The sequence below is a fragment of the Rhinatrema bivittatum genome, chromosome 2 (assembly GCF_901001135.1).
Source record: "Rhinatrema bivittatum chromosome 2, aRhiBiv1.1, whole genome shotgun sequence".
In the NCBI taxonomy this organism is placed as follows: Eukaryota; Metazoa; Chordata; class Amphibia; order Gymnophiona; family Rhinatrematidae; genus Rhinatrema; species Rhinatrema bivittatum.
In genome coordinates this window covers 56,106,069-56,121,302 of record NC_042616.1, presented here as the reverse complement: position 1 = coordinate 56,121,302, position 15,234 = coordinate 56,106,069, and the positions used below count along the sequence as shown (strand labels likewise).

General features: G+C 46.7%; 1 protein-coding gene across 3 annotated transcripts in view; it reads right to left on the bottom strand.

Moving 5' to 3' along the window:
* Positions 1-15,234, bottom strand: part of SMARCC1 (SWI/SNF related, matrix associated, actin dependent regulator of chromatin subfamily c member 1) — a 557,827-nt gene that overhangs the window by 305,340 nt on the left and 237,253 nt on the right. For all 3 annotated transcript variants that reach the window (XM_029588188.1, XM_029588187.1, XM_029588189.1), the window contains exon 15: positions 1,439-1,510. In XM_029588188.1, the coding sequence (XP_029444048.1) occupies positions 1,439-1,510 (72 nt within the window). The remainder of the gene's footprint in view (positions 1-1,438; positions 1,511-15,234) is intronic.

Below are 15,234 nucleotides of genomic sequence, written 5' to 3'. Positions count from 1 at the left end.
CAACTCCAGATGACCACTTGGGGATCAAACCAGGAAATCTTTCACATGGCAATGGTCAACACTTGCCACCCAAATCACTGGGCCAGCCCAAGGAGGTTTTGTTTTTTTTTTATTTATATAGCACTTGACAAAATTATTGATCTGCTTGATCCAACTAATTATTAGAGAGTCTATGTGACCACTGATTAAGCAATCTTTTTTTTAGGGTTCAGTTTACACAACTGAGTAAATTGCATCACTGTTCCTTAATAGATTTGAAGCTTTCAAGCAGACTTGGTGTCTCAAATAGTGTTAAGAGATCCACCATAGAGGAAGCTGCCTTTATGCAGATTAAGTATTCAACTACAAAGTACTGTTGTTACTTGGTTTGCATGACAAATACTACATCAAAACAATTTAGGGACTCTCTCCACAAGCTTAAGCTATTTTACAATACATTTGGGGATAAAGGCAGACCACATGTTTTGCTGTAATTTACTGAAAAGTATCCCTCATCCTAGCACTTATGTTCAGAAAATGGTAGCAGTTTCCAATTGGGAAGGGCAGGGAGGAGAACAGATCACTTATCCCCAGACTATCATCAGTGGTTGTTTTCTTTTGGAAAATGGAAAAGAAGGGAAATCCCCTCATTCAACAATGTTCCAAATGAGTCCTTTTGTTTCTTTAGGAAAGCAGGAAGGACACTGGTAGCTCTGGTACTGCACCACAACAGATCTGATGCCAGTTTAATACTGCATTACAGAAGCAAGTTTTGAGATACCAAAGTCCGAGATACCAGCAGAGGGGTTAAATAGTGCTCTGCTCTAACATCATATATTATATATTGTAAAAAGGTGTCCTGTGTATACAATGAACTATATTATATACCAATTATGTTATCCACTATAAGGATGCTAAAAAGTCTAAGATAATACAAAATCAGATTGACCAAGAGAATGGATGAAAACTTGCAAAAATGGCAAAAAAGAAAAAAGTTGAGAAGGTCTTGAAAGTTCTTATCTGTCCAACCTTTGTAATTTAGATAAAATAACCACTCATTGCTAAAAACCTGGACCCTCCTATTTCTGATCTAAAGAGGAGTTCCTGTAACATGATTCAAGGGAGAAGATGAAATGTCTTGATTAAAATATATCTACTCCCTTTTAAATACACACAAAATCATTCTAGACAAAAAAATATACATACAGCTTTAGGCTACTGAAGGAGACAGTTTCTACTGTAATCCACAGGACCCTAATCCAACCCAAGGTCTGCAAACCATTCTGGTTTTCAGGATTTCTACAATGAATACGCATCAGCGATATCCGTAGGTGCTGCATCCATTTAAGCAAACAGATTTCATGCATATTCATTGGAGAAATCCTGAAAATCTGTCTTAGCTGCAGTCCTCAAGGAGCAGATTTGGGACCCCCAGCTTTAATCTATGCATTTTACTTACATTTCTGGGGTCTTGGACTTATTTTTTCCATTGAAGAACTCTGGAAGAGCACGGCGTTCAATTATATGAATGCTGGAATGGAATATAAAAGGGCATGCTCATTCTTATAGCCTCGCTTGGGGAAAATGCACTCATCACCATTCAGGCTATATACCTCAAAGTTATCTTTTTACTTTTATACAATAATTCATTATATGCATGTTTTTAAAATGCCTACCTTTCCCAATAAACCTAGCACTACTCTAATACCACAGTGACTGTTTTAAGCTGAGACTTGACATTTTTGCTCTATGAATGCTCTTTCCTAGTTTTTTCCTTGCCTCTCTTATGCTTTCACTGTATCCTCTGGTGGTGGTTCTTCCACCACTATTGTTATTGGTTGATGTGCCTCAAGGCTCTGTCCTAGATGCTCTTCTCACTACACTTCTTCCCTCAGTACTCTGATCTCCTTCCATGGCTTTCAGTAATATAGTAGTATAAATGAAACAAGTCCATCCTGCTAAAAGGCCTTAAACAGCAATGATTTTTTTTTTTTTGCATGTTTAAACATAAATTTATCAATTACTTAACATTACAGCTCCCATTTGTTGAACAATGATGTTGTCAGTCTCTATTTTTATTAATGATATCAGAACCTTTGCTCTTTAGCAGATGTTTGCCTAGAATTTTAGTTTGTATTCAACTAAAACTGATCACTTGTTGATTAAAAAAAAAAAGTAGAAAATAGCTCGTTAGAGGAATGTTGATGGATGACTGATTAAAATAAAGTGAATTGCTGTTATCTCTAGAAGGAAATGCCAAATCTCCTTCCTCCAACAGTGCAGTTAGGAAATGCAGTTTTATCCCAGACTTCTCTTCTTCTATTGCTTTAGTTTTCAATATGTTTGATATATACGCTGTTCTTTCTAGACTGCCATGTATTGACATTACTGCTATTTCTGCTATCGGGAAAGACAGAGAATGTTCTGGACAATCAAATTTAGATATCAGCTATATCCGAAAAATAAAAAGCAACATAGTAAGAGAAGTCTGGGATAAAATTGCATTTCCCAACTGTACTGTTGAAGAGAAAGGAGTCCAAGGAATAGTCGATAAAGATATCTTTAAAAATAATTCCACTAGGATAGAAATGGTGTATCTTTCTAGAGGTAACAGCAATTAACTTGTTTTAATAGGTTATCCATCAACATCCCGAATACAGCTATTTTTTTTTGTAAGCAATTTTATTGAATTTCCAAAAAGAGGCATTATGACAAATACAAGCCAATAAAGCCAAAACTAATACAATATTATTTACCCCCTCATAGGTGTTAACAGAAGAAAAGATTGGATTCTCAATACAATTACATAAATGTGCCCTAATTCCCATATCGCCTACCCCAAGTACCCCAAACCCCCACACCCCCAATCACTGAAAAAGTTCAAAAAAAGAATTAGTCCATTCTGTAAGATTTTGCCCAAATAGTAAACAGATTTCAGATGTCTTTGTATTTCTGTACTCAGTCCTTACGTAGAGCTGTTAATTTCTCCATATACTGCAAAGTTCTCAATTTAGCCACCACCATGCATAACGGGCGGCTATTGCCACGAAGGTCAACAACTTCTGTTGGTGTAAAGTAAGGTCATCTGCAACATTTAATAACCAAATTTTAAAAGTTAAAGAGACTCCAACCCCTAATATCTCCTACGTAAATTTACTTACCCTTCCCTAAAACTGCACCATTTTAGGACATAACCACCACATGTGAATAAAAGAGCCAATAGTTTTACAATGCCTCCAACATAAATTACTACTTGATCTGTACTTGGACAGGTGTTTATATATATATATATATATGATCTGGAAAGGAATACAACGAGTGAGATTATCAAATTTGCGGACGATACAAAATTATTCAGAGTAGTTCAATCACAAGCGGATTGTGATACATTACAGGAGGACTTTGCAAGACTGGAAAATTGGGCATCCAAATGGCAGATGAAATTTAATGTGGACAAGTGCAAGGTGTTGCATATAGGGAAAAATAACCCTTCCTGTAGTTACACGATGTTAGGTTCCATATTAGCAGCTACCACTCAGGAAAAAGATCTAGGCATCATAGTAGATAATACTTTAAAATCGTCGGCTCAGTGTGCTGCAGCAGTCAAAAAAGAAAACAGAATGTTAGGAATTATTAGGAAGGGAATGGTTAATAAAATGGAAAATGTCATAATGCCTCTATATCACTCCATGGTGAGACCGCACCTTGAATTCTGTGTACAATTCTGGTCGCCACATCTCAAAAAAGATATAGTTGCGATGGAGAAGGTACAGAGAAGGGCAACCAAAATGATAAAGGGGTTGGAACAGCTCCCATATGAGGAAAGGCTGAAGAGGTTAGGGTTGTTCAGCTTGGAGAAGAGAAGGCTTTAAGATCATGAGAGGTCTTGAACGAGTAGATGTGAATCGGTTATTTACACTTTCGAATAATAGAAGGACATGGGGGGATTCCATGAAGTTAGAAAGTAGCACATTTAAGACTAATCGGAGAAAATTCTTTTTCACTCAATGCACAATAAAGCTCTGGAATTTGTTGCCAGAGGATGTGATTAGAGCATTTAGTGTAGCTGGGTTCAAAAAAGGTTTGGATAAGTTCTTGGAGGAGAAGTCCATTAATGGCTATTAATCAAGTTTACTTAGGGAATAGCCACTGCTATTAATTGCATCAGTAGAAATGGGATCTTCTTAGTGTTTGGGTAATTGCCAGGTTCTTGTGGCCTGGTTTGGCCTCTGTTTGAAACAGGATGCTGGGCTTGATGGACCCTTGGTCTGACCCAGCATGGCAATTTCTTAGGTTCTTATGATTAGATTCTATATGCTTGCTCTGACGCAAAAACTGAAAACTATGAGTCCACCAGTATGTCTATGATTATCATTTCATAACAAAGTTCGTTGTGTATTATATTGCGTAGAATTTGATTTTTGAATTGTTATAGAGCCTAGCAAAGCTTGCTCAATATCAACCCACTGTTTCCTATTCCTTTCTATGTGACTCTCCACTACTGGCTTCAATCACAAAGCTACACAATATTTTGTTAGGTTTGGTACTCCCAATCCCCTTTCAATCTTATAACGATACAATACACCTTAAGCCACTCTGGCGGGGGAACTTCTCTTCCAAATAAATGCAAAGATCATTTCTGAAGATTCTTAAGATATGAATCTGGAATATTATAAGGTAATATTTGAAAGAAGTAACAAATCCTAGGTAAAAAGTTCTTTTTACTGCAGCCACCCTTCCTAACCATGATAGTGTGACTCTGTCCCATTTATCTACATCTTGAGATAGCGCAGTTGCTTACCTGTAACAAGTGTTCTCCTAGGATAGCAGGATGTTAGTCCTCACATGTGAGTGACATCATCCAATGGAGCCCGGCACGGAAAACCTTTGTCAAAGTTTCTAGCAGCTTTGACCAGCACACTGAGCATGCCAATATCGTGCGACTACGCGAGGTCCCCCTTCAGTCTCGTAACATAGATTAAAAAATATGAGCAAAAAAAAAGAAAACCAAACTAGAAGGAGAACCCAATTCGCAGGGTGGCAGGCGGGATTGCTAAGGACTGACATCTTGCTGTTCTAGGAGAACACCTGTTACAGGTAAGCAACTGTGCTTTCTCCTAGGACAAGCAGGATGGTAGTCCTCACATGTGGGTGAATATCACGCTCCAGGCTGTCCCCCAGGAGCAGGTGAGACCAACAGTTACTGAACTAAGTGCCAACAGGCACAACAACAAACTGCGGTGCTGTTGGTTGACAGGGGATTGCCTGGCTCCAACCAGGGGTTCAGGCCTAGAAGAGATTGCGGAGGACGGACTGGCCAAAGACACTGTCCTGTCGACCATCTTTGTCCAAGCAGTAATGGGCCACGAACATGTGAAGGGAACTCTATGTTGCTGCATGGCAAATTTCGATGATGGGGACCGCTCGCAGATGAGCCACCGATATCGCCATGGCCCGCACAGAGTGAGCTTTGATTCAACCTGTCAGCTGAAAACCCACTTGTGCATAGCAGTATGTAATGCAATTCGCCAGCCAGCTGGACAGAGTCTGTTTACCCACTGCCACTCCCAGCCGATTGGTATCAAAGGATACAAAGAGCTGAGTTGACTGCCTGTGACAAGCCATGCGTTCTAAATAAAAAGCCAAGGCCTTCTTGCAGTACAAAGTGTGAAGAGCCAATTCCCCTGGGTGGGAATGAGGTCTGGGAAAGAAGGTGGGTAAAACAATGGACTGATTGATATGGAAATCAGTCACCACCTTAGGTAGGAACTTAGGGTGCGTACGCAAGGCCACATGTTCATGAAAAAGCCTTGTGTATGGTGGGTATGTAACCAAGGCCTGAAACTCACTGATTCTATGAGCTGAAGTAATCACCCCTAGGAATATAACTTTCCAGGTGAGGAACTTCAGATTGCAGGAGCTCAACAGCTTGAAGAGAGGACGCATGAGCAGCGCCAGGACAATGTTGAGGTCCCAAGATGCAACAAGAGGCCGAAGAGGGGGCTTCAACTGGAGCAGGCCCCTCATAAAGCGACCCATCAAAGGCTGCACCGATATGGGTGTGCCAGCAACACCCCGATGGTACGCACTAACAGCACTAAGATGGACGCTGACTGAGCTGGTTTGAAACCCAGACTTGGAAAGGTGCCACAAGTAGTCCAACAGTTTGGGAAGGGGGCATGGAAATGGATCCAAGTCATGGATCCCCGCACACCAGGTGGAGAATCTTTTCCATTTCAAACTGTAAGACTTCCTGGTGGAAGGTGTTTTAGAAGCCACCAGCACCTGGAAGACACTGAGAGGGTCCAGGGGCTGAAGAACTAGGCGCTCAACATCCACGCCATGAAGATGAAGGCTAACACCCGAAGGTTCCGATGCCCAGGGTCCCCTGGTTCTGAGTTATCAGATCAGGCGCTGTCCCCAGCCAAATGGGGTCCTTGATCGACAGATCATGAAGGAGAAGGAACCAGATCTGTTGGGACCAATAAGGCGCCACGAGGATCGTGGTACCTCTGTCCTGTTGAAGCTTCAGCAAGGTCTTCAAGAAGAGCGGGAGAAGAGAGTTTGCATACAGCAGACCCTTCTCCTAGTGAAGGGAGAAGGCTCCACAGGCCAGATGTCTCTCCCCCCCGCCCGCCCCCCCCCCCCCCCCCGCCCCCAGGTGATAGGGAGCAGAAGCTGCTTACCTTGTAGTTGTACAGGGAGGCCGATTGAGCCACATCTAGGGTACCCCACTGATGAAAAATTCTGGCTGCCACCTCCGGATTTAGGGACTACTCGTGTGGCTGAAAGGAACGGCTCAGCCGGTCCGCCAGTACATTTAGAGTCCCGGGCAGGTATGACACTCGCAGTGACATCCCCTGTGACAGAGCCCAGGACCACACCTGCAATGCCTCTTGACAGAGGAGGAGCGATCCCGTGCCTCCATGTTTGTTGATATACCACATTGCAACTTGGTTGTCCATCTGGATCAGGACTTCCTTGTGCGACAACCGGTCTCTGAATGCCCAGAGAGTGTAACGGATCGTCCATAGCTCCAAAAGGTTTATTTGACAGCGGGCTTCATGAGCGGTCCAGAGACCCTGCGTGTGGGTCCACATAGGCTCTACAGCCCTGAGGAGAGGTGTTGGTGGTGAGGACCACTTGAGGCAGGGTAGCCTGGAAGGAATACCCCACTCCAAATTGGAGAGGTTTTCCCACAAGGGCAGAGATGCCCTCAGAGGTTCCATGATTGAGAGACAGGTCTTGAGGTCCTGGGAGGCCTGTTGCCATTGCAACCTCAAGGTCCATTGTGCCCATGCACAAGCGGGTGAGAGAGGTAACATGGACTGAAGCCACCATGTGGCCCAACAAACGGAGCAGAAGGCGGACAGTCACCTGCCGGCATCTGTGCACGAAGGTTGTCAACAAGTTGAGGGCAAGTGCTCGATCGCAGGTCAGAAAAGCTTTTGCCTGCGTCATGTCCAGCCTGGCTCCTATAAAGTCCAGCTGAGACTTTGGATAGTTAATTATAAACCCCAAGGACTGCAAAGTCTGCACGTCAGGGCTAAAGCGCTCATTGCCCCTGTGTGGGAGTCGCTCTTGATCAACCAGTCGTCTAGGTATGAGAAGACGTGCACAGTCGACGCCTGAGGTATGCAGTCACACCGCTAAGCATTTGGTGAAGATGCAAGGGGCTGAGGCCAACCCAAAAGGCAGCACTTTGTACTGGTAGTGAGCCTTCCCCACCACGAAGCGGAGGTATTTTCTGTGGCTGGGGTCTTGCTATGTGAGTGTAAGCCTCCTTGAGATCGAGGGAGCAGAGCCAGTCTCCTCTTTTGAGGAAGAGGATCAGAATGCCTAGAGAAACCATCTAGAACTTTTCTTTTAAGACAAATTTGTTCAATGCCCTGATGTCAAGAACGGGGCACAAGCCTCCGTTTCTCTTCAGTATGAGGAAATACCTCAAATAGAACCCTCAGCCTGCTGAGGGCGAGGAACGGGCTCTACTGCTCCTGCTGTGAGAAGGGCAGAGAGTTCTGTCCGAAGTATGGCCTGCTGGGAAGATGAACCCCTCGACAGACATGGGAAAGTGTTCTCGGGGGGGCCATCTGAAATTGAGATGGTACCCCTGACAGACTATAGTAATGACCCATTGGTTCAAAGTGATGGCCCCCCAGTGAAGCCCTCCTACTGGAGGATCCGGTGCTGGCAGTATGTTTGACTGACTGGTGCTCCCTTGCCGTCAGCCAAAAGCCCGTGGCCGGGCTTGCTGGGGCGCTGGCTGAGGCCTAGGTGCCCACTGTTGATGGGAGCGGCCCCTGGACGTAGTACGTCATGTGAAGCCCCCAGGCAGAGGATACAAATCTCATATGAATCCATAATGGACATAGTACGCGGGCACTGGGGCACCGACAAAAGCGGACAATGCTATGAAAATACCCAACGTGTGGTCAATGACCGGTGGCCACCGGGAAGTGGGATGCCGGGGAATTGACCGCGAAGAAGCAGAAAAAAAAAAAGAGGTTTTGAACCTACTGTGTCAAGGAGGCACCAACCACGAAGGGGGACCAGACGATGGGATGAGAAAAATATTCGATATTTACAAGAAAACAAGAAAGAAGTGGAGCTCCATAAACCGCAAGGCAACTGCACCACGTAAAAAGAGAGATTGAAGGGGGACCTTGCGTGGGCGCACGGATAGTGGCATGCTGGGCATGCTCAGTGTGCTGGTCAAAGCTTCTAGAAACTTTGACAAAGGTTTTCCGTGCCGGGCTCCATCGGATGATGTCACCCACATGTGAGGACTACCATCCTGCTTGTCTTAGGAGACAATTAATTTATTAAAGATGCATAAATGAACTTAAACAGGTGCCTAAAATACATGCCAATATTTATTCCCAAGTATCGCAGCTTGTCTTTACTCCATTTGAATGGGTGATGCTCTTTTAAATAGTGAAATGGAGAGTCTTAAATAAATTCGTAAAATTTCAGATTTATCCATATTTACTTTAAATCCAGAGACTTTTCCGTACTCTTGTAATTCCTTCACCACCAATTATAGAGATACTTCTGGATCCAACGAAGTGAGCATATCATAAGCTTACAGCAATATCTTATAGTGAACACTCCCAAATACAATGCCGTTATGTCTGAAAACCTGCAAATAGCTTCTGCTAGAGGTTCAACACTAATAGCAAATAGGAGAGGAGAAAGAGGATAACTCTGCAGTATACCTCTTTGCACTACAAAATTCTCTGTATAACCTCCATTGATCTTGAGGCAATCTTTCATTCAGCTCCTTCACCCAAGCTAAAAAAAAAATGTCCCCCCCCCCCGACCCACTTTTTCCATTACTAGAAATGAAAAAGGCCAGTGGATCCTGTCAAATATCTTTTCTGCATTGACAGCAAACAATATAGAGGAATGGCGGTCCTTACTCAGTTTTGGATGAATTGTTATACCTGCCATATTATCCGATGACAGCAAATCATCCCCCATCTCTAATATAATTGAACATCTTAACCAAAGGATGAGGACAGCTTTGTGGGATAAACGATCCCAAAACAGCCAGAGAGTGTAGCAGATTGCTCGGAGCTCCAGGAAGTTGATCTGGCAGCGAGCTTCCTGTTCCATCCATTAATCCTGTGTACGGAGGCTGTCCACATGTGCCCCCCCCCCCCCAACCCAGGGTGGATGCGTTGGTGGTGGGCACAGTCTGGTGCAGGGGAGTTTGAAACTGAAGTTCCCATTCCAGATTGGAGAGATTTTCCCACCAGGACAGGGAAGCCTGAAGAGGCTGCGTGATGGAGACACATGCATTGAAGTCCTGGGTTGCCTGCAACCACTGAAAATGCAGGGTCCATTGAGTACTGCACATACATAAGCAGGCTAATGGGGTAACATGAACAGACGCGGCCATGTGACCCAGAAGACGGCGCAACAAGCGAGCAGAAACCTGATGAATGTGACATGCCAAACTCGCCAGTGATGCCAGGGCAAGCGCTCGGTCAAGAGGCAGAAATGCCTTGGCCTGAACAGTGTCCAGTTTGGCTCCGATAAAGCCCAGATGTGGGGATGGGCTGAGCTGGGACTTGGGGTAGTTGTTAACAACCCCCAGAAACTGCAGCACACAAGCAGTCCCTGCTGAGTATTGCTTTGATTAACCAATCGTCCAGATAGGGGAACACGTGCACTCCCTGCTGGCGCAGGTGTGCCCCCACAACTGCCAGACATTTGGTGAAGACCTGTGGGGCCAAGGTGAGGCCGAAGGGCAACACACAGTATTGGAAATGCTAAAAAGCAGAGATACTTCCTGTGGCTGGGGAAGATCTCGATGTGGGCGTAGGCGTCCTTTAGGTTGAGGAAGCAGAGCCAGTTCCTTGTTGCAGGAGAGGGATCAGGGTGCCCAAAGAGACCATCTTGAAATTTTCTCTTTGCAGAAGCTTGTTCAAGACCCTCAGATCGAGAATATGACACAGACCACCCGTTTTCTTTGGTATCAGAAAGTACTGAGATTAGAACCCTTGGCCACGCTGGCGGAGAGGGACAGTTTTGATCATCCCTACCATTAAAAGGGCGGAGAGCTCTGTCATAAGTACTTCCTGATAAGAGGACACACCCCACGATGGACAAGGAGAGTCCTCGGGAACATCCCTGAAGTTCAGCCGGTACCCTCGGCGAACGACAGTGAGAACCCATTGGTTTGATGAAATGCTGGGCCAGTGGTTCGCAAACAGATGTAGTCAGCCCCCTGACTGGGAGGCAGGGGCTTGAGGGTTTGGCAATCTGGCACATGCTCTCTTGCCTGTAGTCAAAACCCCATAGCGGGGCTTTCCTGGGGGGGGGCGCTGGCTGAGACCTGGGGGGGGTGGTCGCTGTTGACAAGAACGACCCAGAGAGCTGGCACGTGACATACAAGCCTGAAAGGCAGGAGGATAGTAATTTCTCTGGCGGTAAAAGGACTTCCTGGAACCCTGTCACAAGGATTTCTTAATCAAGGACTACGGGTCTAAGGTACCCACTGAGAGGTGTTGCAGCAGGGTTTCGTGGTGGTCTTTTAACTGGTCCAAACAGCCCATCTACTCTGCCCAGCAAGCTACGCACTTTATCCATTTTTTTTTCCCTTTTTCTCTCTCCCACCTGTTACTGGGAAAGCCACTATCTCCTCTGGGGCATCAACGAACTGGAGGACCTCCAGCATTTTGTGACTAGCACCCTCTTCAGTAAGGAGCTGGAATGGGATGGCCTCTGCCATAGCATGAACAAAGCCTGCAAAGGAGAGATCCTCCGGGGGAAATCGATGCCTTTCCTCTGGTGGAGACAGCTCAGAAAGAAGGTTATCTAAGTGTTCTGAGGATGACTCAGATGTGTCATCTTCCCAAAGATCATATGGGGGCTTCTCCTCGTTAAGGTCCCTTGGGGGCCAGCGTGGAGGGTGCCTGCCCAAGCCTCTCTGTTTTGGTATCGAGGGCACCGTGGACATTGACAGTCCCGAAGGCATTGATGGCACCAGGGCATCAACGGCATAGAGATCCCGTTTTGGTCTGGTAACGGAATCGGAGAACTCCATCCGTGGCACTAATGGCCCCGAGGGCATCGCAGCCACATGGGTTCTCCTTCCTCAGAGGACCCGATAATGGGAATTGCTCCAGAGGGGGGCATTAGTGGCTGCTGGGGAACTGATGGTCCCCCGGACACTGGCTGCATCGAAACTACACACAGAAGGACGTCTAGATGCCCTAGTACGGGTGCCAAGAGAGATGGCACAGACTCCAGCACTGGCCTGGGGACCGGTGCCGGCGGCAGACTGATACCCCGCAGCGCTTGGAGCACTGCCTGCTGGACCCTGCAGTCCAATTCCTCCTGAAAGTCTGCTGTAGTTAGGATGGATGGAGGAGGAGGAGGAGGAGGAGGAAGTGGCGTCAATCGATGGGGTATGCCTTGGATTCCTGGGTTGCTTTGGTGCGACATGGCGGATGCCGCACCAGTTCCGGAGCCATGTGCAGACAGAAACCGGTGAAGTTGTTTGCGGGACTTCCCTCGGTGCTCGGCCTGGTCTTTCCCCAGAGCCGAGGAAGGTGAAGATCTTGATGTCCTTGAGTGCGAAGACATTGGAGACAGCCTATCTCCGGCTCCTCTCTCATGAGAGATATAGCATATCTAACGGTTCCCCTCGGCCTCTAGGTGTCGATGCCCCCGATGCCGGAGTAGATGGATCATATTTTTCTGGCAAAAAGCTTTTCCATCTTATCCAGCCAGGCATGACGGCTTTGGGTGTCATCTGGTCACACAGATGGCACCATCGGAAGTTCTGCGATGCCCTAGGCAGAGGATACAGACCTCATGTGGATTAATAATCGACATGGTCTGCGGGGAATAAAGGCATTGGCGAAAACCAGACAATGCCATGGAAAATAGCCGGCAAGCGGTCGTTTTCCTTAGTGTAGACAGATGGACTCAGGACCAATGGTTTATGTGCTTCCCTGCTAGCAGATGGAGATGGAGTCAGGTTTCAAAGCTGACGTCACCCTGGATATACCCCCTGCAGTGACCTCAGCCATTCAATATTGTCTTCAAAAAGCCATTGTGGACATATTATTGAAAAATTTGATTAGAATTTGGATACAACTTTATAACTTACTTAAAAATGATTAAAAAAATGGAGACCACAACTGTACTCAACCAAACAAGCGCTGGATCCCAGCAATACTATAGATGTCCTGAACTAGGCATAGGGCGACGGCTTATCCATAAGTTCGTGGAATCGAGATTCACCTCATGGGTGATTCCTTGGTACCGCTCGTGGGCAACCATGGGCTGGATGATGTGTCCCATCTGTCTACACTAAGGAAAACGATAATTATCAGGTGATTTCTCCATTAGTAGTAGGCCTATGTTGTTGAATTGCAATGTTGATATAAACGGGGTATGTTTGTTTTCTGGTACCCCGATAGGTATTCAGGTGTTTTTATTACAGCATAGGTAGGAAGTACTCTAAGGCCTGGGAGGGCTTGAGGCTGTTCTTGTCCATGTTCACGATCCAACCAAGTTCCTGTAGGAGGGACCTGACCCTCTTGGTTACATGGAAGCTCTCTTCTAACAACTTCGCACAGATCAGCCAGTCGTCCAAGTAAGGGTGCACCAGAATCCCATCTTTCCTCAGTGCCGCCACCATGACCACCATAATTTTGGACAATGTTCTGGGGGCGGTTGCCAGGCCGAATGGCAATGCCCGGAACTGCTATGCTTTGCAGCCCAGTACCGCAAAGCGTAGGAAATGCTGGTGGTCTTGACTGATTGGAATATTAAGGTAGGCCTCAGAGAGGTCCAGGGAGGTTAAGAACTCTCCCGGTTGCATGGCCATTATAATGGTGCGAAGAGTTCCCATGCGGAAGTGAATTATCCACAGATGATGGTTGATGCTCTTGGGATCCAGGATGGGTCGGAATGAACCCTCTTTCTTGGGTATGATGAAATAGATGGAATAACGCCCCGTATTAACTTGGGATGTAGGTACTGGAGTTATAGCCCTCAGACTGAGGAGCCTTATCAGCATGGATTCCACTGCCAGTTTTTTGTGCTGGGAGTGGTAAGGTGACATCATGAATATCTCCTGAGGGATGCTGCGAAATTCCAGAAGCGTATCCTTCTCGAATGATGTCCAGTACCCATTTGCCCGACGTGATCTCAACCCACCACTGATAGAAGAGGGATAGTTGGCACCTTATCTCCTCATCCCGTGGATGGGTTGGCCAAACTTCATTGGGAAGTTCGAGTCGAACCTGATCCCGAACCCATTCCTCTTTTTGGTTATTGGTTCTGAAAGGACTGACACCTTCCCGAGGACCGAGATGTCTGAAATGAGTTTCTTTAGGGCTGAAAGTGCTGGGAGCCCCTGGCCCGATCCCTCATGGGTGAGGGGCACTGTGACCTTCTTTTCTTATCTTCCGGTAGCCGGGACACTGGAGATTCACCTCACTTACTGACTAGCTTCTCCAATTCGCTTCTGAATAGGAGGGATCCCTTAAAGAGCATCTTTGTGAGGTTCGCCTTAGAGGTTGTGCCCGCTGACCAATTTTGCAACCATACCTGTCTTCTGGCCACCACCACTCAGGCTGTTCGTCTGGCTGAGGTACGCACTAGGTCCGAGCTTGCATCCACTAGGAAGGCTGCGGTGGGCTCGATTGCCTCTCTGGTATGCTCTCCTGAGCTATCTGCCTCTCTCAAGAGAAGAAGACACAAAGGAGCCACCAGGGCACAAGAGGAAGCAATCTGCAATGTCCTTGCTGTCATGTCAAAGGCTTGTTTAAGGACGGATTCCAACCACCTATCGTGAGCATCCTTCAAGACCGCTCCTTCCTCTAGTGGGATAGTTGTTCACTTCGAGACGGCGCAGATCAAGGCATGCACTTTCGGGAAGCGCAGCCATTCCTTGACCGCAGGGTCCAGAGGGTAACAAGTCCTCCGAGGTCTGACCTCCTTTAAAACTTGCTTCTGGGGCGTCCCATTCCAGGTCAATCAACTCCTGGATGGCTTCCAGTAATGGGAAATAGCAAGAGGCTTTTTGTAGAGATACCACGATGAGGTTCTTCTTTGGCTCCAACAAAGGGTCCATGCCCGGAACTCCCAGAGTCTTCAGGGTCTGGGAGACTGGGGCCGGTAATTCATCTCTGTGGATAAATGGGCTGGTATGGCTCCAAGCCTGAAGGGATTTCCCGGTCCTCCAATGAATCCGCATACCCTTCATCGTTCGTAGTGTCTGGGTCCCTATCAGGGATACCTTTTTTGAGGCAAGGAATGTCCCGAGGCATGTGGATAGGGCTGGGACGGCGAGGCCTTCCCAGCTGAGGCTCAGCCCGGGCAGGGGCAGTAGCTGACTGCACCTGATCAAAGGCTTGTAGACCCTGAAAGAATTCCAACCAAGAGAAGGCCACCGGATCCATATTTAGTCCAGGAGGAACTGAGGTGGGGGGGGGGGGGGGTCGCTGAACTGTCCTCTCCCGGGGAGGACGCAAGCCCAGTATTGCTCAGGTCCAGGATGCTGCCAGATAAGGTCATAGCTAGCCTGTCCTCCGACTGGAAGGGGCCAGACTTGGAAAAGTTCTGAGAGTCCAGCCCTCCCTGGGCCTCCTCACAGTGCTGATACAGGAAGGATTCCAGGTCAGACTGTCAGCCTTAATATGGCAGGCAGCACAAAGGGAGGTTGCTTTAGCTTCTTTGCTGCCAGGGCCATAGTACTCTGTGGCTTTGTGTGTTCAGCCAGATAGTGCCTCT